Source organism: Phaseolus vulgaris, chromosome 4, assembly GCF_051622355.1.
Source record: "Phaseolus vulgaris cultivar YP4 chromosome 4, ASM5162235v1, whole genome shotgun sequence".
Classification (NCBI taxonomy): Eukaryota; Viridiplantae; Streptophyta; class Magnoliopsida; order Fabales; family Fabaceae; genus Phaseolus; species Phaseolus vulgaris.
The window spans coordinates 5,791,632-5,818,131 of NC_143501.1; the positions used below are offsets into that span (position 1 = coordinate 5,791,632).

General features: G+C 34.2%; 3 protein-coding genes across 3 annotated transcripts; all 3 read right to left on the reverse strand.

The window, feature by feature from the left end:
* Positions 1-2,131: 2,131 nt before the first annotated feature.
* On the reverse strand, positions 2,132-3,827 carry LOC137836976 (UDP-glycosyltransferase 83A1). The gene is made up of 2 exons (XM_068645784.2): positions 3,293-3,827; positions 2,132-3,138 (listed from the first exon to the last, which is right to left on the reverse strand). The coding sequence occupies exons 1-2, from the start codon at positions 3,780-3,782 to the stop codon at positions 2,252-2,254; spliced, it is 1,377 nt and encodes a 458-aa protein (XP_068501885.2). The 5' UTR covers positions 3,783-3,827; the 3' UTR covers positions 2,132-2,251.
* Positions 3,828-6,934: 3,107 nt separating this feature from the next.
* Positions 6,935-8,974, reverse strand: LOC137836965 (UDP-glycosyltransferase 83A1). The gene is made up of 2 exons (XM_068645774.1): positions 8,274-8,974; positions 6,935-8,173 (listed from the first exon to the last, which is right to left on the reverse strand). Exons 1-2 carry the CDS (start codon positions 8,773-8,775, stop codon positions 7,287-7,289), a joined length of 1,389 nt encoding a protein of 462 aa, XP_068501875.1. The 5' UTR covers positions 8,776-8,974; the 3' UTR covers positions 6,935-7,286.
* A 241-nt stretch (positions 8,975-9,215) lies between these two features.
* Positions 9,216-11,229, reverse strand: LOC150027844 (uncharacterized). The gene is made up of 6 exons (XM_090301536.1): positions 11,189-11,229; positions 10,945-11,112; positions 10,762-10,866; positions 10,618-10,687; positions 10,448-10,543; positions 9,216-9,275 (listed from the first exon to the last, which is right to left on the reverse strand). Exons 1-6 carry the CDS (start codon positions 11,191-11,193, stop codon positions 9,216-9,218), a joined length of 504 nt encoding a protein of 167 aa, XP_090157662.1. The 5' UTR covers positions 11,194-11,229.
* Positions 11,230-26,500: the final 15,271 nt, after the last annotated feature.

Sequence of the window (26,500 nt, forward strand, 5' to 3'; positions counted from 1 at the left end):
TCCTTTTAGGTGGTGAATTACTATATCTATGAGGTGACTTCCCACTTGAAGATGTGACTAAACTTGAGGGAACTCCTTTATCCTTCATCGCCTTATCCTTCCAATTGAAATTTTTATTATTTTTAGAACTCCTCATGATTCCCTTCCTCTTGAGTTGTTGTTCTACTTGGTTAGTCTTGTGCAACAACTCTTTCATGTCAACATACTCTTGCAGGTCCACAACATCCTTAATATCATGATTGCTTCGTTTTCTTCATTTTTTCCAGCTCTAATCATGGTCACCTCCATCTCTTTAAAATACTCTTCCACACTTCTATTCCCTTGAGTCATTCTTTGAAGTTTGAGTTGCAAATCCCTATTGTAGCTTGCTGGAATATATCTCTTCCTCATAATCCTTTTCATTTCTGTCCAAGTGTTCACCATGGGTTCCTCATATTTAATTCTCTCCATTTGGTATTTATTCCACCAAGTTAAGGCATAATGTGAAAATTCAGCTGTTGCCAACTTCATCTTTTGCTCATCATTATACTCACTGCAAGCAAACACATGCTCTACTTTAATTTCCCACTCCAAGTAAGCATCAGGATCACTTTTTCCATTGGATGTAGGAATATTTAATTTTATTCCATCAATTCTCAGAGTTCTTTGTTCTCCCTCATTTTCTCTTCTCCTCCTCCTATCTCCCCCTCTATTTTCTGGATTTACTTGTTGTGCTTGCTCCATTTGATCCAACCTCTCATGGAGTCCATCACTTTGTTGTTTCATTATCCTTTCCAAGTGTTGTGTTAAGGCTTGCATCTGTACTTGAGAAAGTCCACTATCTAACGATTCCCCTGCCATGCTCAAGTAAACAGATTACAAATAACAATAAGTTTGGGCCTCACACCACTTTCTCACGTGTTTACACTCAACACTCGTGTTTTACACAATAAGGTTTTTTTAATGATCACACTGCCTTTTACCACTCTTTCTCTACTTAAGGTTCTTACAAGAATCAAGAAATCAATAATCCATAATCACTTTCACTATAGCAATCAGAATCAATTAAAAATAATAGTAAAGAACAAAATAGTGAAGAACAATTTCACTATCAACAAACAAGCAAAACAATTAAAAAAAATAGCAAGCAAAACAATATATAGAGAAAATAAAATATGTAGACATGACACTTTTAGAACTTTTATCAAACACCAAGTATGCACTGAATAAAAGCTATTTTTTTTTCTGTTTTCCTCTTGTTCTTTTTTTTTTCTATTTCTGTTTTCCTCTTCTTCTTCCTTTTTTTTTCTTTTTTTCTATTTCTTTTTTTTTTCTGTTTCTTCTTTCGTTTAAAAAAAAAATGAACAGTACCTGTGAACAGTAACCGTGAACAGTGCCCCTGTGAAAAGTACCAGTGAACAGTACAATGTGAATAGTACAATGTGAACAGTAATGAGGAGAAAAAAAAACAGGCACAATTATATTATGACTCAAACCTTTGCTTTGAGTACCAACTGATATGAATCCAAATAGAAATGACAGTAAAATTGGGAATTTAGGGTTACGGAACGGAATAAATTAAAAACAATAACAATAGAAACCTGGATAAAGGAAGACGCCACAAACAAAGTTTGATCAGCCTAAGGATGATCACTACAAGAATTGGTGGATTCTTGATAAGATCGCAAGATGCAGGAAAATATCTAGCAGAGAAACACTCTCTAAATTGTCAAAATATTTGTCCCCCTATTCTGAGTTCCAACAGTGTATAAATTACAAATTTAGCTAGAGGTCTTTTCTTGTTTGTAAGAAAATAAGATGATACTACAATCCTTATATTTGAAGAATGATTATTTGTCCCAGTGGTTAGGTTGATACTCCAGTTGGATGTACGCATCACCAAACCCGAGGCCTCACTAACACTCTCATAATTAACACTCTCATAATTGATCACCTTAAGTTTGTTTCTTCTTGTTATGGTCTTGAAAAGAGATTATAGTAACTTGGATTCGATCTTTTCTTTCATCAAACATATAGTAATAATGGATTTTTTATTCTTTATATTTCTTTTTGTTAACAAACTAGATACATTTTTTTTTTCATAAGCAAAATAATTTAGTAGTAAAAGAAAGCTAAACTTGAGCATAACATGTACGGTAAAGAATTGAAATGACTCCATTAATCATTGAGGATCATAAACAAAAACGATCATGGTATACAAAATAACAACTAATCCAAACCTAGAAATAACATAAGCACAAACTCTGAACTCTTATTCTTTTATCTCCTTCACAAACCTCTGAAGGTTCTCATAAGATGTACCTCCTTTTGCTATGTTCTTCATCACTTTCTCCTTCAACACCACACACCTACATTTTATGCTCTCATCATTAAATAATTGTTCCACCTTGGTTTTCAGCTCCCCGCGTGACACAACTCCATTTTGATCTTTGTCAATTCCCAACCCAACCTTTAACTCATCACAAATATGTGTTTTGTTGTAAGGTTGGTCTCCAAAGTATGGCCAACACAACAAAGGTACCCCATTGGACAAACCTTCCATGGTAGAATTCCAACCACAATGAGTGACAAAACATGCTATGGCAGGGTGACTTAAAACCTTTTGTTGAGGTGCCCAATTAACTATCTTACCCTTATGCCCTTGGAATTCATGAGGGTATGCCATTTTATTGTCTTCTCTTATAACCCAAAGAAAAGGTCTATTGGTGAGGTCTAGTCCAAGGGCAAGTTCATTGAATTGGTTTTGGTCAAAAAGAGTGAAACTACCAAAGGCAACATACAACACAGAACCATCAGCTTGTTCATCTAGCCAACTCATGCAAGAGAGATCTTCTTCCCAGAATTGTCCCAATGATCTTAGAGTTGCATTAGTTTTGTAATGATGATCACTTCTCAACAATGGACCAATTGGAAGGAGACTCGGAACAAGGGTTAATACCTGAGGTTCAAGTTCATATGCAGTATCACAAAGCCACCATTGGGTCAAATTTAAAGCTGGAAAACAGTGATGCACCAAGAAATTAAGGTAATGAGAACCACCCATATGTCTAGCCATGTGAAACCAAAAAAGGGTTCTTGTGTCCATTTCTGGCATACTTGGTGATAATTGAATTGTCCTTTTTGAAGTTAATATGGATCCTGCAATGAAACATTGACATAAATGAGTAGTAAAATATGTTTTTAGATGGGCATGGTATTTATTAAAACAGGACCAAACAAAAGCATAAGGTGCCAGACTTTAGAAACAAAGGCAACAATACAAAAGTATAGTAAAGTATGATAGTGTTCTTACCATCTGAATCTATGATCCCATCATCAACGAGCTTTGGAACACTGCTTACCAAATGAAACAAAGCTGCTGCGGCAGGCCAAAATAGAGCTCCTTTGATTCCCAATTCACAGGCAACATTCAATATCCATCCAACATGTACATCTGCAACAATAAACCTGATTCTGTTGTCACCTTTCAAATGAATATTATTATTATCCTCTATGAGCTTTTTAAGTGCTTCTGGCACGGTGATTAGCATAGAATCACATAGCTTGCCCAAGTTGTTTCTGTCATCATTAGGTCCTAAGCCATCTGGGATTGAGACCAACTTCAGTGGTGATTCTTCATTGTATTGATCCACCATTGAGCTCACCACTCTCTTGTGGTTGAAGTCTGTGTTCACAAATATGACTTTGCATCCATTCTCCACCAGCTTTTGTGATAGGGTTAACATGGGATTCACATGCCCTTGACATGGAAATGGGAAAACTAGCACAGATGGAATGCTCATGCTGTGTTCTTGTGTCTGTCTATTGTTTCAGACCTAGTTTGCACTTCACGGGTATGGCTTTGTTTATATACTCTGAAAATATGATTACCAACTATTATAGACTCATTTGGATCCAGCATAATTGGTTCGTTATGATTAGTGTACTTTTAAATATTTATTCTTTTACTGATTTGAGCAATCAATCTTGTTTAGTATTTTTCAGAAGTGTGAGTGATTGAGCCACCCAAATAAAGAAGAAATAGTTAGAAATTTAGAACAGCAAGCTGAAGCATAAATCAACCTATAAAATGAATAAAAACGAAACTTCTCAACAGTTCTAGCTCTTATTTTCCTAATTAGAATAATAAATATTTGAAACAAGTTTTTTCTTTTATAGTTATGAATGATTCAACTATCTATAATGTTACTAGAAATGTTTAAAATTATGGTTATTATTTACTGTGTAGGCAAATCAACTTTTTTCCATCTTTAATATAATATGATTATACACATCAATACAATGTAATTAATTCAATTTATTTAGTAAAATTTTCAATAATATTAGAAAGGTATATAAACTTTATCCTCCTTGTTGATTATATTAAAAATTCTCTTTTCACGTTTTATTAATAAAAAATGCTTATATTTAATAGAGATAATAAGAAAAATAGAATATACTATTTCATAAAAAATTATAAAATATCTTATAAAAAGGTATATTATTTTTTGTCAAAAAGTTCTTATATTAAGAGGAAATATAACAAAAAAAGTAAAAAAAACGTTAAAGTATTATTGAGTTTTATACCTTTGTTTAGTGTAAGAAACAATAAATGAGAAAAAAAGTAAAAAAAAATGAAAAAATAAAAAAGAACATAAAAGGTGTGAAAAACAAAAAAGCAAATTATGTTGTGATTATTTATTTACAACATATTCCATGTATTTATATTACATACGCATGGTTAATATTTTATTAACATCTACGTTTTTATCTATTATAATGAAATAAAAAAAATTAAGATCATTAAAATAAGAAAAATAAATTAATAAAAATAATAAAATATATGTTACTTTCTTCTATGTTAGATTGTCCTAATCGTACCTTTCTGAAAGGTCATCATATTCAATTAATATGGATCACGTGAATGAAGTCCAGAAAAACTTTTTTTTTGTCTCTTATCCGACACATCAAAATAATGCTTCCCTGCACCAATGCCAACCAGCTTATCAAATATTTTATTTTAATTTACAATTTTTAAATATTTGTTTTCGTACTGTTTTAAATTAGTCACTCTTTTTCATTATATAAGATTTTGCTACATATATTTCTAACGTTAAAAAGAAAGGAAAGACATGTTTTTGTGGGCATGTTGTTGTGCATGTACATTGCGATGAATGTGGCTAATTAAGAGAAGTGTGATAGCATATAACTTCACACTATTTTTAAAACATGATACTGGTAGAATATGTATTAGTGAAGTGTTCAATTTAAAAGATATTTGTTAAAATTTTTTGACAATTATAACACAATTTTAATATAACTTTAAGAAAAAAAGAAATACATTAACATTTTAAAAACTCAAACTTATGGTATAAATTTTTAATATGATTATAAAAATAAGAAACAAATTATTTTGAACCAGCCATGAAAAATATTTTTCTTCTAAAAAAACTGAAACATTGTACACATAAATTTTTATTGTCATTTTATATAATTCATAATATATAGATATGTGTCATGTGTTCTACATTTTAGAAATTATACTTATCTCCGTGTTCGTGTATGTGTTACATTGGTGATAACTTTATTAGTGTTATTATTATAAATAGAGATTAGTTATGGAGAAAACAAAAATATAGAGATACATTTTTGTAAATTGAGACTTTATATTTGTATTCTTTGTACAAGATTTGAAAATATTTTACCTTTTTATCAATAAAAAAATTAATGAATATTTAAACTTTTATAAAAAAAAGTTTGGACAAAATACAGTCATATCCGTATAAAAGTTAATGACACATATTTTGATAGTTAATTAGATATTAATTTAAAAAATATTTATTAATAAAATAACACTACAAGAAAATCATGAAATAGAAACAAATTTTAGAGAAAAAAGTTAAATAGTTACTATAGTGACTAATAGAGGGTTGGGTGAAAATTTTAATTCAGAAGGAGTCTTTAAACAACTTCAATAAATTCTATAATTATGTTCGAATTGAAAAAAAAAGTTTATATATTGCTTTAATTAAAAACAATATTGAAAATGAATTCAAAATGAAAACTTTAAAACATTTTTCAAAAACTATTGACATAACTTTTCAACTCCTAGAATACCTTAGAAAAATGGTATTGTGGAGCGTAAAAATATATATGTTTATTAGAAATAACTAAAATAATACGAAATGTAAACTCCACTCCTAAACATTTTACATGGATGTTCTAAAACATTTCCATTAGGTGTGTTTTCTTTTTGTTTTGCTTTTAATTTTTATCAATTGTCTTACGTTCTTAGTTGGGTGCTACTAATGTTGGTCTTAGGCCAACAAGGGATTTAATGTTTATAGCAGGTTTTGGAAATGGATCTCGAGGTAATGAAGGAAAAAAGTTTTGTTCTTAGCATTCTATTGTTTTGGTTTTTCTTTGGCTTTATTTGGATGTAAGAAATTTATACGTTTTGTGTTAGGTGTGTTTGTGGTTATGTTGGATTGGTCATATATGTTTTTTGGGACTTGTAGTTTTTTAGAACTTGTAGTATCTATTCCTTTGCGTAAGATTATAGGTGTTGTTAGGATTGGAGTTTAAAAGGTGATGTGTTACAGTAATTTCTTTGTTCTTGACTTACTAATGTAGGTGAATCTTAAACATCTTATATAAAGGTCGAAACATTTCTGAAGTATTCTATTTTATTTTATTTATTCATTGCTAAAAAAAAAACTAAAAAAAATACACCTTTCACAAATCTTTCATTATCTTATTAGTGTTACTAGTCTTGTTCTATGCTTGTTATTAGTGTTACTAGTCTTGTTCTATGCTTGCATAAACTTTCTAGTTAACTAAGATAAGAAATATCAATTCTTTTAAGGACAAAATATAAAGGAAAAACATTGGTGGAGGATACTATTCCATAATAAGAAACTTAATTTAACTATTGGTTGTCATTTACAACTTCTAGTTGGATCAATCAATTATTAGGATATTATTGGATTACTGGTAAATATTTAGACCACAAACTCTAAGATTCATATACTTTCGATTTTCTCCAAGATAGAGACTTGCTTCTTGCCGTGCCGTAAATGTGTTCCCTTGTCACCCATGGATGGTTTTCCTATTCTTTGGGATGCTTAGAATCATCTAAAAGGACACTTTTAACAACAACAAAATAGCCACGAAATTACAGGAAAAAAATGTTTGCCGAATATTTCTGCAAGATTTTCATATTCAATAATTAACGTGGACCACGTAAAATATGCCCCATGAATTCAAGTTTCTTTTGTCTTATTAACGTAAGCACGAAATGTGAAGTCTTATTCCTTTATCTCCTTCACAAAGTTCTTAAAGTTCTCATAAGATGTTCCTCCTTTTGCTATGTTCTTCATCACTTTCTCCTTCAACACCACACACCTGAATTTTATGTTCTCGTCATTAAAGATCTGTTCCACTTTGGTTTTCAACTCTCCGCGTGACACAACTCCATTTTGATCTTTGTCAATCCCCAACCCAACCTTTAACTCATCACAAATATGTGCTTTGTTGTAAAGTTGGTCTCCAAAGTATGGCCAACACAATAAAGGTACCCCACTGGACAAACCTTCCATGGTAGAATTCCAACCACAATGAGTGACAAAACATGCTATGGCAGGGTGGCTTAAAACCTTTTGTTGAGGAGCCCAATTCACTATCTTACCCTTATGTCCTTGGAATTCATGAGGGTATGCCATTTTATTGTCTTCTCTTATAACCCAAAGAAAAGGTCTATTGGTGAGATCTAGTCCAAGGGCAAGTTCATTGAATTGGTTTTGGTCAAAAAGAGTGATACTACCAAAGGCAACATACAACACAGAACCATCAGCTTGTTCATCTAGCCAACTCATGCAGGACTGGTCTTCTTTCCAGAATTGTCCCATTGATTTTGTAGCTGCACTTTTGTTATGATCATTATCATTGCTTCTCAACAATGGCCCAATTGGGATGATCTTCGGAAGAAATAATAATGTTCCAGGTTCAAGTTCATGTGTGGAGTTGCAAAGCCACCACTGTGTCAATTGTAAACTTCGTGCGCAATGCAGCAAATACTTAAGCACGTTCTTACCAGTTGTTAGGTCACCCATATTGAACCAAAAAAAGTCTTCTGGATCCATCTCAGGCATACTTGGCGAAATCTGAATTCTCTTTTTTGTAGTTGATGTTAAACCTTCAGTGAAAAACCAACAAAAAAACATTAGCTTATACAATAGACGTATAAATTAAGTTATAAATTATGTTCATACATAACAACACGATAATATTCTTACCTAAATCAGAGTCTATAATTCCCTCATCAATAAGTACAGGGATGCTGTAGACCAAGGTGAAAATAGCTGCTGATGCAGGACACAACACAGCTCCTTTGATTCCCAGTTTACTCCCAACATCCAAAGCCCAAGCCATGCACAAATCAGCAACAATGAAGTTGATTTTGTTCTCACCTTTCAAATGAATATCCTCTATCAGCTTCTCAAGTGCTCCTGGCATGGTTTTGGGAATGGCCTCATACAGCTTGGCCTGATCGTTTCTGTCCTCATCAGGTCCTAAACCATCAGGGATTGAAACCAACTTCAGCACTGATTCTTGTTCATCAAGGCTAGAACAATCTTGTTGCTCCACCATGGAACTAACCACTCTCCTGTGGTTAAAGTCTGTGTTCACAAAAATGACTTTGCATCCATTCTCAAGCAGCTTCTGTGAGAAGGTCATCATGGGATTCACATGCCCTTGTGCTGGAAGTGGTAAAGCTAGCACAGTTGAATCTCTCATGTTCAGTGTTTTTATTTGGTTTCTACTGATTCTGATTTGTGAGGCCAATTATGCATTGATCTGTTCATGTATGTATAGGCACAGCCCCTCACATTAAAAACGTTAATCAATGTATATACCTACGAATTACAATCTAGGTCACGATCAGTCAAAATCTTCGGCTATCATAATAAATTTTGTAAGAAGAAATGTAGAAAGTTTGTGTGTTCACAACAATAATTTTGTCATTCTATACCTCTTTACATTTGCTTGTACTTCTCTGATTCGACTTTAGTGTTTTTATCATTAAACTTTTTTTTTATTAATATTGATTTAGCATTATGCTGTTATTTAATTACGATAATCATGTAATAATATCTCTTTTAATTTGGATAAATTTAAAAGAATTTTTTTTATCAGTAAGAAATAATAAATAAATGTGGTCTACTTAGGAGGGTGGTCTAACAATTATGCAGGACAGAAACTAACACTCCTCTCTCCAACCACAACAAACCCCCAAACTACCAACATTAAAAAAAATAATTAACACTAAAAGAAAATTATGAAATAGAAACCAATTTCTAGAAACCAAAATAATTAGTTGCATTAGTAACTAAATTAGAGACCATTTTAGACACTAAAACGAAATTTGGTTTCTAAATTAGTTTCTATTATTTTCTATTATTGTTAAATAGTTTCTAAATTGGTATCTAATTAGCAACCAAGATTTTAGAGACTAAATTTAGTAACTAAATAATTGGTATCTAAAACCTTAGTTGCTAATTAGATACCAATTTAGAAACTATTTAACAATAATAGAAAATAATAGAAACTAATTTAGAAACCAGTTTTTTTGTTAGTTTCTAAAATGGTCTCTATTTTAGTTCCTATTGTAACTAATTATTTTGGTCTCTAAAAATTGGTTTCTATTTTATGATTTTCTTGTAGTGTAAAACACCCTGTCATTCCCAGCTGCCTCTAAAGCTAACTCCCCTCAAAACACCAGACTTCGTCCCGTCATCCTAAGAACCTTTTTAGTCGAAAGCATACATACACTAGTGCAGATATGTAAAACAAATGCGGTTATTTTAAATTTACAAATGCGGTCATAGAACCGCATTTGATCAGCACGCATTCGTAATTCTGACATTTACAAATGCGGTCATATGACCGCATTCATAAATCACATTTACAAATGCGGTTACCTAAAATAACTGCATTTGTATATTATTTTGAATTAGGGAGTGGGTTTGGGGTTTAGGATTTATGAATGCGGTCTTGGTAAAAACCGCATTCATAAATCACTATTTACAAATGCTGTCATTTACCAAGACCGCATTTGTAAATAGTGCTTTTTTTTAAAGTTCAATCTGTTTTGTGCAGAAACCATATATTTAAATAACCTGCATAATGATCAAACCCAACCAGACAAATACAGAAATGTAGTAATCAATTGAAATCATCAAAATGTACATTTACAAGTGATCAAATTACATATAATAAAACCACTATTGTTTACCTATGCTAGAGTTATACAAATTAATGAAATATGTGGACCAAGAATCTCTAACATATGAAATGCCTTCCTCACTCATTGGTGTTTCTTCTGTGAATAACTGCATTGCAAAGTTGACATAAATTAGTTTCTAGATATATATATGTTCAAGAATTATAAAAATGATTTAACATATACCTTTTTCCAACCAGTTTTAACACCTAGTCTTATAATGGTAATCATCCATTGCATAATGTAATAGCCACACTCATAGCTTCCTGGTTGTTTATTACACTATAATTCAATAAAAAGTAATATATTAGTATATTGATAAACAATGATAATAGAGAAAGAAAAAAATTACAAACCTTTACTCTTATGTAGTTCAAATTATTTGAACTGGATCGACCTTTTAGGATGTTATATCCACGCCATGAACTGGTTAATACAAAAAACCTCGTTAGTAGATGGTTAATTAGTAACATACAAAGTTAAGTTTATACTATACTTACGTATCAATGATATCCTTAAATTTTGTGGGCATCTTCTTGTGTAGGGAACAGAACCACACATCAGTCTTATCAACCATTGATAAGACAAGTAACTGCCAATGATGCCTATATGATCAATGAAAAGAGTTAGTAAATATTTAAAACATGAAATAATAATAATTGATGACATATAATTAAACTTACTCATTAATATAAGGGCATAAATAAATTTGTTTTCCCTCTTTTTCCAGGATGTTAGTGATGTATGCTTGAGTCTCAGTTGAGTTTGGTCCAACGGGATTAGTATATGCAGGATCTAAGAATCCATACATATTTTCCTTCCCCTCAGTGATACAGACTCTATGCAAAAACCTACAAGTTTTTAGTTAAAGCATAATCAATAATAATTTAACATAAAGTAAATTGAATAATAGGTAAAGATACTTACATCATAAAAAATTGAATTATACTTATATTGAGCTCCTGTTTCCTAGATATAAATTCTGATAAATCTGTGTTGTAAATCATCAGTGGTAGTTCAGTGTTTATTTGAAAAAATGTATTATCCCACGGAACTGGAAAAGGATCATTGCCAATCTGACTAGCAATGAGACGTAGGGAAGCCATAGGATCGTCAACTGGAACCTCACGCTTCTTTTTCGGACTTGGTGGCTGAAAAGGTTTCTACAAGATAAACAACATTTGTATTAAATTATATGTAATATATAAATATAAATAAAAAATAATATAATGAAACGAAATTATTACATGAGGTTCGGGCATAGATCGAATGAGCTCTCTGGGCCAGGCAACGAATGTCTGAAATGCATCGGCCACAGTGGTTACCTCATCTGAAGGTAGTGGAACACGGGCATCAGGAAATCGTACTTTTTCAACTGTTACCTTCGCCACATCAGGGGAGAGAGGAACGTTATGTAAGGTGGTGGCGTTTTTATAGACTTTTCTCTGCTTCTATTATGTTCCATCAAGACCCATTTCTCTGCTTGTCTTGGGTTATTTGCCTTCACAATGGCTTTATGAGCTTCTATGTAAGGTACAACTTCATCTGTGTTATTCAATATGTACAAATGTGCTTGCAAGACTTTTGATCGAGATTTGCTTACAATATTCACACCACGTAAACATTTAGTTGTAGAACGCCTGTGGTGCCATGAATTAGCTGGAACACCTATTGGATTTGCTTTTGTCATGTACTCTGAACAAAATTCAATACTTTCTTCAGCTATGTACCTTTCAATCATTGAAGCTTCTGGACGATAATGATTTTTCACATAACCTTTCAAAATTTTCATATACCGCTCAACAGGATACATCCATCTTAAGTACACTGGTCCACACAATCTAACCTCTCTTACCAGATGCACCACTAGATGAACCATGATGTCAAAAAAAGACGGAGGAAAAAACATCTCCAATTCACACAAGATAACAACAATTTCATTTTGAAGTTCATCTAGTTTTGAGGGATCAATGACTTTACAACAGATGGAAGAGAAGAATGAGCACAAATGGGTTATGGTGTGTCTAACATTTTTTGGTAAGATCCCACGGATAGCTACCGGCAACAACTGTTGCATCAAGATGTGACAATCATGAGACTTCAACCCAATTAACTTCAAATCTTGCATTGACACTAGGCTCTTCACATTTGAGGAATGTCCTTGTGGCACTTTCACACCCTTTTGACATTGACAAAAACTAATTTTTTCATCTTGTGACATTGTGTAACAGGCTGGGGGCAAATATGTACGCGTACCCATTTCTATGGGTGCCAACTCGCCGCGTATGTTCATCTCAATCAAATCTAAACGAGCATTTAGACCATCCTTCGTCTTCCCGTTAATGTTAAGAAGTGTACCAATTAAGCTATCACACACATTCTTCTCAACATGCATTACATCTATACAATGTCTGACTTCTAACCTCGACCTGTACGAAAGATCAAAGAAGATTGATTTCTTCTTCCAAATATTTGTCACAGATGACTTTTTTTTGGACTTACCGAAGGTGTGGTCTATGTTATTTACCTTTTCGTAAACCTCAACACTGGTTAATGGAGTTGGTGGACCACTACCCTCTTGGTGTCCATTAAAGGCTTTTTTCAACCTCCGGTAAGGATGATGACTTCTAAGAAACCTCCGATGCCGAAGATATACTGTTTTCCTTCCATGTTTCAATTGTTGAGAAGCAGTGTCTTCTTCGCATATTGGACACGCTTTTTGACCCTTAACACTATAACCTGATAAGTTACCATATGTCGGAAAGTCATTGATGGTGCAAAATAACATGGCATGAAGCTTGAAAGTTTCATTAGCAAATCCGTCAAATACTTCGACACCTTGGTCCCACATTAACTTCAAATCTTCAATTAGGGGACTTAGATAAACATCAATATCATTCCCTGGTTGTTTCGGACCGGATATCATCATAGACAACATCATGTATTTTCGCTTCATGCACAATCCAGGAGGTAAGTTGTAAATAACTAGTAATACAGGCCATGAACTGTGATTTGTACTCATATTACCAAACGGATTCATTCCGTTTGTAGCCAAACCAAGTCGGATATTTCTTGATTCTTTACCGAATTCTGGAAAGTCATCATCAAATTTCTTCCATTGAATAGAATCAGCTGGATGTCGGTACATGCCATCGCATTTCCTCTCATCTGCATTCCATCTAAGATTCTTAGCATCGTCTGGGTTTGCAAACAAACGCTTCATCCTTGGAATGATGGGAAGATACCACATAACCTTCATTGGGGGTCCATGCTTTTCCATGTCATCAATAGAATCATCATCTTTTTGTTTCAACTTATAACGTGATAACCCACACCTCGGACAACTTTTCAACAATTCAAAATCTTTCCGGTATAATATACAATCATTAGGACATGCATGTATCTTTTTGTACTCCATACCCATTGGACAAAGAATCTTTTTGGCCTCGTAATTACGATTAGGTAGACTATTTCCCTCTGGAAGCATATCCTTCAACAGCTGGAGCAATTCCGTGAAGCTTTTATCAGTCCATCCGTTTATTGCCTTCAAATTCATCAATCTTAACACCGCCGACAACCGTGTGAAGTTAGTTGATCCAGGATACAAAGGAGTCTCTGCATCTTTTGACATACTTTCATATCCAAGCGCTTTTGCAAAACACTCAGCTCCCACATCACGAATCATGTCCTCCAATCGATCATCATCTCCATCATCGTGTACTGCTTCATCCATGGTAGAACCCACATATTCTTCAGTTACGGAAACACATGGTAAATTTAATAATTCACCATGCCATGTCCAAGTTGTATAAGATCGAAGAAACCCATCACATAGCAGGTGTTCCCTCATGATATTCACATCCAGTATCCTTCCATTCAAACAGTTAACGCACGGACACCTAATCTTTGCTCCATCATGACCACTAATAATCGCGTTACGCTGTGCAAATTGTATAAATTCCTCTACTCCCCTTTTGTACTCATCACTTATACGAACAACATTAATCCAACTTCGTCCATTATATATTCTGGAATATAGTTAGGATTTTCTAATAATTAGTATTCTATTCAATCTCACACATTTGCCGAGGGTCGAACACCCCCGGACTCAATCCAAACACGATATTTTTATTCTAAAAGTAACAATAACTAACATAAAGAGCTAATAATTCACTTCGAGAGTTTCCAACTAACTCAATGTAGTAGCAAACAAAATTTGGTCTGGAAAGGAATTTGGGCAGCTGTAGTGTGGTGTATATGGGAGCACAGAAACTCAATTGTGTTTAACCAAGGGGTTGCAGATGTGGAAGAAATCTTCTCAAAAGTCCAGCTCAAATTGTGGCTTTGGATGAAACACAAAGCACATAACTTTAGTTATTCATTTGCAGAGTGGGTCTTGGACCCAATTTCTTGTATCAGGAGTTATAAGTAAGTGAGGCTAGGCGGAGGCAATCTGGTTGTGAGTGGAAAGGTAAAATGCTGATAATGATGGATGTTGTAAACCCCCAATAGGACCATTCAACATGTCTCGATCGTATAGACCAATGGATGATTGCTGACACTAGATAAGCTCTGTTTGGGGGTTATACAATGATCTGGCATAACGCTCACTGGAAGAAGTTTGGAACGGTGGTTTAGGGAGCTGGTGGAGTGTTAATCCTATTGATGCAGGATGGTATGTGGTAAGTAGGAATGATTGAGCTTTGGAATTGTCAATAATGAGTAGGTTTTGTCGAGGCACAGAGAAGGGTCTTATGGTGCAGACCATGCTAGATGCCAAAAATATCTTATATAGATGTGGTGGTATGTTGAAGAGAGTTTTGAAGATCAGGGAGCAGGACCACTAGAGTGTAGTACAACTAAATAGGAAGTGGAAGGTAGAAAGGAGATGCTGGATTTTGTTGGGAAAACACAAGGTATAGCTAATTTTCATCTGGTGCACGTGGAAGATCTATGGTTTTGCATAGAGAGCTCTAACCAAGCCAGGGTGTGTGGGTTATATGTCTCAAATTGGAGATGGTGATGTGGCACAGGTCTTGTAGTTCTTGGTGGAGGTTGCTGAATGGGAGATAGCATAACATAGCTATATCGTGGTGCAACACCTGTAGCATATCAAAATAGCTAGGATGGGCACGGCGTGGCAGGTGTTTAAGCCAGCTGGAAAGGAAGTTTAAGGCCTAAACTTTTTGGTGGTGTTAATTGGGTGGTATAGGGTGAAGTTAAAGATCAATTTGAAGTATCTGAAGATGCTGCTGAAAGCTAATGAGATGGTGGAGGTAGCTGACTCCTCCGTTGCTATGGGAGGTCGTTTGTTGCAGATGTCTAGTAGCTTAATAGAGGACGCAACAGTGCTACATATGTTGATGGTAAAGAATTAATTGTAGAATAAAGCTGAAGATCTTGGCAGGCAGTAATGTTGGATGTTACTATAGGTGGTTGAGAAAGGTAGCACCAGTTATTAAGCTCTGGATGTGGAGGTTGTGCTGCAAGTGGTTGTCAAGCAGGTGGAAGGATTACGTTGGGTTTCTGGTGGTTGAAATGCTGGTTAGGGTCTTTGCAGCAGTGCAGCAGAATAATAGAACCAGTATGGGAGCTGGTGTAGGTTTTATTTATGCAGTAGTTTTATGTATGCAGTAGTGGTTACTCTCTTCCTGTTTTGGGGTGTTCCTTTTGGAGATCCTAAAACAAGGTTTGGTGTTGTAAAGGGTTGGGATACCCCTTTTGTATCCCTCTTAATTTAATTTCATTCTTTGCTGATAAAAAAAAAAAACAATAACTAACATAACATAAAACTTTTATTAAAATGTAATTAACAACTAACTAAATATATAATATAAATTTAAGAAAATAGAAATTATATAATACAAAAATTCAAAATACACACAAATATATAAATTATTAGTTATTAGTTATAAATTCCAAGTTGTATTAGTTATTAATTAAATATATATTATAATACAGAAAAATAAAAATTCAAAATATTAAATATAAATTCAAAATATTAAATAAATATTAAATACAACACCAACCTTTAAGTTGATGGTGATCGGAGTGGCAGAGGCACAAGACGAAGGCGAAGGCGGTGGCGGAAGCTATGGCGGTGGCGGAGCAGAAAAAACCAGCGAAACCAATAGAACAGTAACCTATATGCCACTAACGAGTTAGGAAACGAAAATGACAATGCCAAGGGAGTGAATAATGAATGATGCAAAAACGAAAACGAAAACGAAAACAAACGAGTGAAACGAAGAGCGGAGAGAGCTGAAACTTACAATGCAGAGGGAACTGAAACTGAGAACGTTGAAACGAAGAGTGGAGAAGACGAAAGTGAAAGTGAAAACTAGTGGCGCGCTTCAATTTTTAGGGTAAAATTGATTTACAAATGCGGTTCTAGGGTAAGACCGCATTTGTAAATCAATTTAATTACAAAAATGCCACCGCGTTTTTTACAAATGCGTTTAAACGCAAAGCCGCACTAAATAAAGGGTCGTTGTTTTCATATTTTGTACTAGTGATATCTTTGGTTTTAAGCACCAATCTAAGAAGGAAAAACCTATTGAAGGCAACTTTGAAGAGATCTAAGACCAAACATTTAGCTGTGCCAAAGAATTTTTTTTGGAATGGTCTATTACTCCACTCTTAAACAAATGGTTATTCCTATACATCCAAATCTCGTTTAGCAGTGCAATCTAGATATTACCCATTATAAGATTAACAGACATAGGTACATCAAGAAAAATGAATTGCAAGAAATGAGAGACAAACAAAAAAGGGTCTACCGAACTCACTCCTAATCACACATAGCAGAGATTCCAGACTAGTCAGGAAACCCTGCACCCAAAAAACAGATGACTAGTCGACTCCTCTAAAACCTCACACAAACAACAAAGGTTGCTCTTGACCGCAACACAATGTCTCTCCAAGTTGACCCTAGTAGCTATCTTATTTTCAATCACCCTCCAGGTGGTGATCTGGGCTGAAGGTAAGACCTTGATCTTCCAAAATGATTCATACATCTGTTGGTTTCCCCCTTTTGCCTCTCCTATTAGAAAACCATAAGCAAATTGAATTGAAAACTCTTCAGAATTGTTGTCCTTCCAAACCCATCTATCCACGGACTCCGAAGCAGAACTTACACCGAGTAACAACTCATTGAGCTGACGGACTAGGGGCACCTCCCACACCAAAAGACCCCTTCTCCAAAAAAGCCTCCAGACCCAAACATTATTAACCCAGACCCCGCAATCAGACAGAGACGCCTCTTTGTTCACAACTAAGGAGAAGAGCCTCAAGAAACTACTTTTCAAGGAACAGGAGCCCAACTAGTTGTCTTCCCAGAAAAGAATGTTTCTTCCATTCCCTAACTCCAATTAAAGCGACCTTCAAACTACCCTCTCCAACCTTCCGACTTCCAGATCTCCTTCAGGTCATTCCATCAAAGAGAAACTTTATTGGTAGAGATTCTCCGATCTTTCAAGCATCTCCAACCACCATACTTGGACACAATGATCTACTGCCATAATCCACCCTTATCAAAACTCAAACGTCAGATCCATTTCCCCAGCAAGACCACATTAAAAAGCCTAAGATTAATAATGCCAAAACCGCTTACTTCCCTAGACTTGCATAATTTATCCCACACAACCAAACCATCTTCCTCCTTTGAGACCCCCAACCCCACAGAAAGGTCCTTTGCAAACTCACTAAATTTTTCAACACATTAGGCGACTTCCTGAAGAAAGAGAGGTAGAACAAAGGGATAGACGAAAAAACTGACTTAAGCAAGCAAATCCTCCCGGCCAACGAGATGAATCTTCCCTTCCATCTAGTTGATTTGTTGTTGATCCTATTAATCACTTCATCCCAAAACGCACCCCTCTACTAGCATTCCCAAATATTTGAACAGGATTTTCATCACTTCACAATTGAGAATTGCTGCAAACCGGAGAATAAATGTCTGGTCAACCCCCACCCCACTAATTCTGCTTTTCAAGAAATTCACCTTAAGACCAAAAGCTAGCTCAAAGAAATTTAGAATAACCTTAATGTTAAAAACACTTTTGACACTAGCTTTACAGAAGAACAAAGTATCATCGACATATTGTAACATGTTCACCTTAACCATCTTTCTCCCAATCTCCACACTCTCAACCAATTTTTTTCAACCACAATCCTAGAAATCCTGGCTAATCCTTCAGTTGCAATAAGAAATAAGAACGGGGCCAAAGAGTCACCTTGCCTCAGGTCCTTCTTCGAAATAAATTCCTTAGTTGAGCTCCCATTTACTAGAACTGACACCGAAGCTGACTCTAGACAATATTTAATCCAGGAGATCCACTTTTCATAGAACCGGAGCCTTCCTAGCATGTAGTAAATAAACTTCTACCTTACTGAGTTGTAAGCCTTCTCATAATCAACCTTGAAAAATACAACTTTTATCCATCCTCTTCATCTCATTAAGAACTTCATTAGCCACAAGAACACTATCCAAAAGCCCCCTTCCTTCTAAAAGAGTATATTGTTTGAAATTAATGACTTTACCAATTACCTTTTTCAACTTGAGGGAAATTTTTGTTGATACTATCTTGTACACACACCCTACCAACCAAATAGATCAGAACTCGCTAAGCTGTTGTGGATTCTCTGATTTAGGAATCAAACATAGAAAGGAAGCGTTTGACCCCCTAGGTCAACTTCCTTTTTCCACAAAATCCTTCACGTCCGACAAATAAACCTCCTTTAAGTAATCCCAACAAAATATAATGAATTTGAACTTAAAACCATCAGGATTGGGGCTTTTCGAGCTATCGCAGCTCTAGAAAGCATTCTTCACTTCCTCTTCAGTGACATTAGCTACCTGTGCCACATTATCTTCGCCACAAATAGAGTTAAAACGAACATTGTCTAACTTGGCTTAAGGCCCGGAGACTCCTTCAAACTTGGCTTTGAAAAAATACCTGACCTTCGTTTTAACCACCTCCTTATCCTCAATCCAAAGATCATTCTCTAAAACCCCGTTGATCCCGATCCTCACTCTCCTCCACTTCACGGATGAATGAAAGAATTTTGTATTTAAATCACCATGTTTAAACCATTTAGAGCAGGCCTTTTAATGTAAAACTTCTTCCTGCTTAAAAGAATTCCTACTTTGTTAAGTTAATAAGAGTTTTCTCTCCTCCCTCCCAGCCTCGGGTAGAATGCCTTCATCGTCTCTTACATCCAGCTCTTGAATCTTCTTATGTAAGACTTAGGGGTGGCATTGCGGGCTGGCCCGCCCCGCATAGGCCCACCTTGCACTTGGCCCGCCCCGTATAGAATTTGCGGGTTGATTTTTCTAGCTCGCCCCGCATAAGGATTGGCCTGCGGGCCGGCGAGCAAGGCTGCATAAGAAATATTTATTAAAAAAATAAATTTTTTATTTTTTATTTATTTAGATGCATTAGGTAAATGGTCTCATAATATTATTTTCATGAAACATGCGTAGTAAGATGTTATTAAAAATTTTGGAATGTGGTGTATAAAAAAAATTATACATTTTAAAGTTATGCGGGCCAACCAGCCCCACCCCGCACTTGGTCCATGCGGGTTGTGGGTTATGCGGGGCGGGCCAGCAGGTTGAAATAAGCAACCTGCCCCGCATTTATTTCAGCGGGTCGGCCTGCACGACCCACCCCACTTTGTCACCCCTAGTAAGACTTCCCTTGCATGGTTGACATTCCTGAAGACCTCTCTATTCCAAATTTTCAGGTCAGACTTTAACTTTTTTTCAAATTTTCTTTTAAAACAAATAGCCCTTTACCATGCACCTCATAACTCTGCAATGTATTGCTAATGAAATCTAAAAACCTGCCATCATTTTGTCACACATCCAAGCTTCTAAACAGTTTTGTCCCCTAGTCAATGCTCGTATCTTTTAGCACTAGCACAAAGTGATCAAAGACCGGTCTACTAAACACATTTTGTTTACAGTTCGGCCGAAACTCCAACCACTCCCAGGAAACTAAAATCCTATCAATTCTGCTCTTTACAGTCCAAGTGAATTTTTTCCCAACCATCGAAATGTCCACAAATCTGTTTTTTCGATTAATTCATTAAACCCTCTAATTTCTCTACTATAATGAGAAATTGAGATAAAACTCCTTCTTTATTCCTTATGCCCGATAGAATTAAAATCCCCAACAACACATTTGAAAGGAAAGATAATAAATGAAAATTTCCAAATAATAAAGTACATTTTCTAAAGTTTGACATTTACACATATAAAGTTTAAAAATGAAAATATACCATTTTCTTTCATTACAAGAAATATTAGTTATGATTATTATTTATAATTATTAATATTTTAATAACATTATTATAATCTTAATAAAAATAATAATAATAGTATTAATGAATAATCTTAATATCATTAATAATAATATTAATAATATTATTTCTATTATTAAGATTATTTATATGTGAGTTGCTTTTATTGGTTTACGGAACACTTCATATAAAAAATATTTTTTTTAAATTAATGAAAAATAATTTTTTTAAATACAAATTTGGAATACATTTATTTATTTTTATTAATTTAATTTTTCTTCTTGTTTAGATGAATTAGGTAAATGGTCTCACAATACCATTCTCAAGACACATGTGTAATGAGATATGAGTAAAAAAAATTATAATAATGTTTTGATTTTCAATGAAATTTGAATTTAAAATATTGGTTTAATTACCTTTTTCGTCCCTATATTTATAGCCAATAGTCAATTTGGTACAGTGGTTTTTAAAAAATTCAATTTGGTCCCTAAGTTTTTTAAAATGTATTCAAAATGGTTTTTTCTGTTAAATATCACCAAACGATGTTAACTGGTGCTTATGTGGCAGACACGTGTAAGTTACGTGGATGGTGCTTACATTACTTTAGTGAATAATGAATTAGGGTTTAGGTTATTCAAATTGGAGATTTCGAATTTCTGATTTAGGGTTTCTAATACGAGGATTGCTCCCCTGGTTGGATTCTGTGGTGCGCTTCCCTGCTTCGATTCCATTCGGAGGTGTGCTCCCCTCATTCGATTCTGTGGTGCGAGTGAATTTGGAGGTGCGATCTTGTGGCTTGTGATTCGTTCGTGTGTGGTTCCGTTTGTGGTGGAAATGTGAGCATATAGATCTGCATCTGTATCATCATGTAGCTGTAACCGAATGGAAGTGCAACAACAACGATCGAATTCTAGCCATGGTGGTGGAAGTAGGATGACTTTTGTTGCTCCCATTTGCGATTGTGGGGAATTTATGGTTTTGAAAACCGCAACAACGGTCAAAAATTGTGGGAGGCAATTTTGGGGGTGTCCAAAGTATAAGGTGAGATGTATTAAACTATGACTTATGAAAACAAAAATGCATTGGTATTGATTTTTTGCTTATGGTTTTGTCTAATACAGAGTAGGAGTGGCGTAAGCATGGGATGCAATTTTTTTAGATGGTGCAAGTGCATTGAAGACATTGAGGATGACAGAGATGGAACTATTGCTAGACAAAGAAACAAGATTTGTAGCTTGGAAAAGCGTTTGAAGATGTCAAGAAAGTGGATAAAGATGTTGTTAGTAGGATTGTGTGTTGTTGTAATAAACCTTGCTATGTTGATTATTTTCTTAAAATTCCCTTGAGTGACGTCTGCATGTATGTTTTGGTTGGGATTATGATTATTAGTGTGTTGAGTTGATTATGTCTAGTATGTAATATGTATCCTGAGATCTGTATCAATGAAAAATGAATTTTAGCAAGTGGTTGGCATAGAAGTTATGTACTATTTTCTTGTTTTGTGGTGCTGCATAATTTTGGGGTTGAATAAGTTGGCATTGTGGGAAATAAGAATGGTGTAACCAAATTAAGATGCAAATTCATTCTTGAAATCAGTATCAGAATAAACTAACATGGGTTAGACTTGCTTAGCTTGAACATTAATGTTAAATACTGCATCTAGTATACATCTTAAGCTTTTACTTTTTTATGAGACAATAAAGTTCAGTTATCCTGTGTCTGAATAAGGTGATATGCATCTCATAATGGTCTAATGGACAATTCCACAATGGTTGTAGTGAGCGAAGTAAACTTCATAATTGAAACTATGTTGGTTAACTGATTTGCAATTCCCAGGGCCAAGGCTGCATTTTAAACTCAAAGTTTATTATATGTAAATGAAACCTGATTGAAGATTTCACAAAAGTGATGTAAGGGTATACATTGGCTGTTTAGAAGATATTTATAGAAAAGATAAGCAGTGATATTTTCAGAAAAATTTAAACAACATTTAAAAATGTGCAACCGCTATATAAGTTTTTTCTCAAAGGGCTTGAGATTGAAAGGTATTATACAATTGAAATTAAGAATCAAACAGATTAGTATCATGAACAATTAAGAACTCTGATTTGGGCAACACAACAAGAAAATTCAGAGCAAGCAGAGGCCAATCTCATCAAAGACTAAATAAATGAAGGAAAATTGTGATGTTATAATAATATAAAGGTAAAGTATGTAAAAGTAATACAAAAGATATGTAATACCTTAGAAGATAAAGCACAAGCAGATTTTCTTCACTAATGAATCCATAAGAGCTAACATAGTTTGGTCCTATAATAATTGTTTTTCAAAATACATATGTTTAGAAATAAGTGAGTTCCAAAAGCATTCATGGCTTCCAAAAGCAGCCTCTGATGGACTGTAACTTAAGCCTCGTGTTGGGTCTTGAAAATGTTGCAGTTGTAGTTTCCTGACTTGGAGCTTCCTGAGATGGCCCTGATGCCCTTGTAGCTGCCTGACTTGGAGCTTCTTGAGGTGGCCCTGGTGCACTTGTAGCTGCTTGACTTGGAGCTTGCTGAGATGGCCTTGGGTGAGATGGTCGTTTTGCACTTGGACCTTGTTCAGATGACTTTTCAATGCAAGACTTTCTATTGTGGCCAAGCTTATGACAGATCCCACTTTTTTTCTTTAACCCAGTTTGGCCTATCTGAGTCTTATTCTTCATTACCTCCCATGGCTCTAACCTTCTCTTCTTTTTTGGTCTTCCAAGCATCTTCTTTGTGGGAGGTGGCACAACATCTGGCATTTCAGTTCTTTCCCATACTTGTTCACCATTAACTGGATAGATAACTGTGTTGTACACCTCTGCATATGTTTCCTTCTTGTACCAAAATGAAATGAAGTTCACTGGATCTACATCCATCTATCACTGTCACATGACCATGTTGATGTATCACCACCAACATATCTCGCATCACAAAATATCCCACTATGGTGGACCACAAGTTGAAAATAACCTTCTTTCATGATATGAACTTTATAAAAGGTATTCCTGTGAAATATAAATATGCATATGACCACAAATAACAAACAAATTACAAACCAAATCTTCACTTAAATGTTGGACCACACATCACAATATTATGTCAGAGACCCAATGTTGGACCACACATAAAAAAATGTTGCACATGGTGGACCCTACATCATAAACAACTCTGTATATGTTCTCTAAAAGTAATAAAAAACAGAACCACTCTGAAACTAAGTAAAAAATTACTAACCTTATAAAGGAGCAACCACAAAACGACACCACGGTCTGGATCGCAATCGCTGCCCCTTCACCACCTCTGGACCGCACCACATAATCGCTCCTCCAAATCGACCATGGGAACGCAACTTACCATCGTAACTCACGATCGCACCACAGAATCGAATGAGGGGAGCACACCTCCGAATGGAATCGAAGCAGGGAAGCGCACCACAGAATCCAACCAGGGGAGCAATCCTCGTATCAGAAACCCTAAATCAGAAATTCGAAATCCCCAATTTGAATAACCTAAACCTTAATTTAGTATTCACCAAAGTAATGTAAGCATAATCCACGTAACTTACATGTGTTTGCCACATAAGCACCACTTAACGCCATTTGGTGATATTTAACAGAAAGGACCATTTTGAATACATTTTAAAAAACTTAGGGACCAAATTGAATTTTTTAAAAACCACTGTACCAAATTGACTATTGACTATAAATATAGGGACGAAAAAGGTAATTAAACCTAAAATATTACATTAAATATATACGCTTTTTTAAGGTAATACATTTAGACACATGATTACTATTCCAATTTAAAAATAATATATATACATATATACATTCATATATATATATATATATATATAATACTATACTTAACTTTTATTACAAAAAAGACTAAGGTTTAACTACTGTATTTAGCATTTGATGAGTATTTAAACCTAAACAATCTATGCACTTTAGAAAGATAAAAACACACTATTAAATATTAAAAAAATTATTATTGAATTTCGTGAAGGTGTTATGAATTAGGAATTGGAGGTAGTTTCTTCCTACACTTCTATGCCTTTCTTCTTGCACCCCATACTTAAAAAAATACTCAAATTACCCTTTGACATTTTTCATTGAATATTTTTTCTTTAATTCCAGAGTGTGGAATTCAAGATACTTCCTAGGTTATAGAATTTGGAATTTAAAATTTGTGTTTTGGAATGTATAATATTTCAGATTGTACAATTATAATGTATTTTAAATTATAGAATTTGAAATGAATAATATTAGAATTTTTTAGAATATGAAGTTACAAGAAGAAATTATGGGGATACATAAAGAAATTTCTAAATTTTTGAAATATGTGGGTTATGCACGCCAACTCTCCCCGTTCAACACTTAACCCACGTGAGCTGCGAGTTGTGCAAAACGAGCTTAAGAAAACCAACAAATTGAAATAAACAGTCCACATTGCATTTTTTTCTAGCAGGTTGCGGACTGGTGTGTGGTTGAGCCTGCTTTACCATCTCTTCTATTCACAAATAATTGAATATCTTATTATTCACATCATCATGTTCAAGGTAGGTTTATGTACCCAATTTCAAGTTAACTAAAAGAAAGTACACGTAACAAGAGTTAACCAAATCTTTCATTATCGAATTAGTGTTACTAGTTCTATGCTTCAAATGTAAAAACTTTCTAGTTAACAAGATAAGATAAGAAATATGAATTCTTTTAAGGACAAAATATAAAGAAGAAACATTAGTAGAGGATACTATTCCATAATAAGAAACTTAGTTTAACTATTGGTTGTCATTTACAACTTCTAGTTGTATCAATCAATTATTATGATATTATTGATTGCTGGTAAATATTTAGACCACAAACTCTAAGATTCATATACTTTCGATTTTCTCCAAGATAGAGACTTGTTTCTTGCCGTGCCGTAAATGTGTTCCCTTGTCACCCATGGATGGTTTTCCTATTCTTTGGAATGCTTAGAATCATCTAAAAAGACACTTTCAACAACAACAAAATAGCCACGAAATTACAGGAAAAAAAATGTTTCCTGAATATTTCTGCAAGATTTTCATATTCAATTAATGTGGACCATGTAAAATATACCCCATGAATTCAAGTTTCTTTTGTCTCTTTCTCCTCCACTGTCAGAACCATGTGTGGATCAGAATTTGAGATTGAGATTGTTTGACAAACATCTTTTCGATTTTTTCATCCTTTTCTTATCTTAGTCTGCCTTGTGTATATTGGAAACTTTCTTGTGTAGCCTTTAATTAGTTATAACACATTCTTTTAGTTTATCTATTTAATTGGTTATAGCAAATATTTTAATTGTTTATATAAAAAAATGTCATTCAGAATCAGTTCGAAAAATATAAAAGTTTATTTCTTATCTATACTTGTTATAGAATAAGAAACGACCTATTTTTATATTTCAAGAATATTTTATGAAATTGAAATAAATATGATTAATAAAGAAAATTTATAATAAAATGATAAAATATCTATTTTTATCATAATTTCTACCATGACCGTAAGTTTCTATTTTATTTAAAATTATCGTGAAATCAACAAAGAATAATTCGTATTTAAAATTAATAACATAATGAATTGGGTATTGCACGTACACATTCATTGCCAATTGTAACTGCATGGGTTATCGAAATGATTGCATCCATTATTGAGGGACTATCATCATATATAATACAAGTTTTTTTTGTAATTAATATCAAGTTAGTTTGGACTGGGAATAAAGTTGTTTAACTTTTTTTGATTTATTTGTTTTTGACGGTTTTAAAAAAGACAATACCAAATTATGTAAGGTTTACTTTTTTGCTATGGCTATTATGAACTGTTTTTTTGAGAGTTCTGATGTAACATTCTTTTACTGATGTAATTTTAGAGGACTA

What these genes read in the sequence shown, in the direction of transcription:
- LOC137836976 (XM_068645784.2), bottom strand. Translation starts at nt 3,782, where the DNA reads ATGAGCATTCCATCTGTGCTAGTTTTCCCATTTCCATGTCAAGGGCAT. An exon ending in TGGGATCATAGATTCAGATG is followed by an intron (nt 3,139 to 3,292) that starts GTAAGAACACTA and finishes GTTTCATTGCAG; the next exon opens with GATCCATATTAACTTCAAAA.
- LOC137836965 (XM_068645774.1), bottom strand. Translation starts at nt 8,775, where the DNA reads ATGAGAGATTCAACTGTGCTAGCTTTACCACTTCCAGCACAAGGGCAT. An exon ending in AATTATAGACTCTGATTTAG is followed by an intron (nt 8,174 to 8,273) that starts GTAAGAATATTA and finishes TTTTCACTGAAG; the next exon opens with GTTTAACATCAACTACAAAA.
- LOC150027844 (XM_090301536.1), bottom strand. An exon ending in TTTAAGGATATCATTGATAC is followed by an intron (nt 10,688 to 10,761) that starts GTAAGTATAGTA and finishes TGTATTAACCAG; the next exon opens with TTCATGGCGTGGATATAACA. An exon ending in TGAACTACATAAGAGTAAAG is followed by an intron (nt 10,544 to 10,617) that starts GTTTGTAATTTT and finishes ATTGAATTATAG; the next exon opens with TGTAATAAACAACCAGGAAG.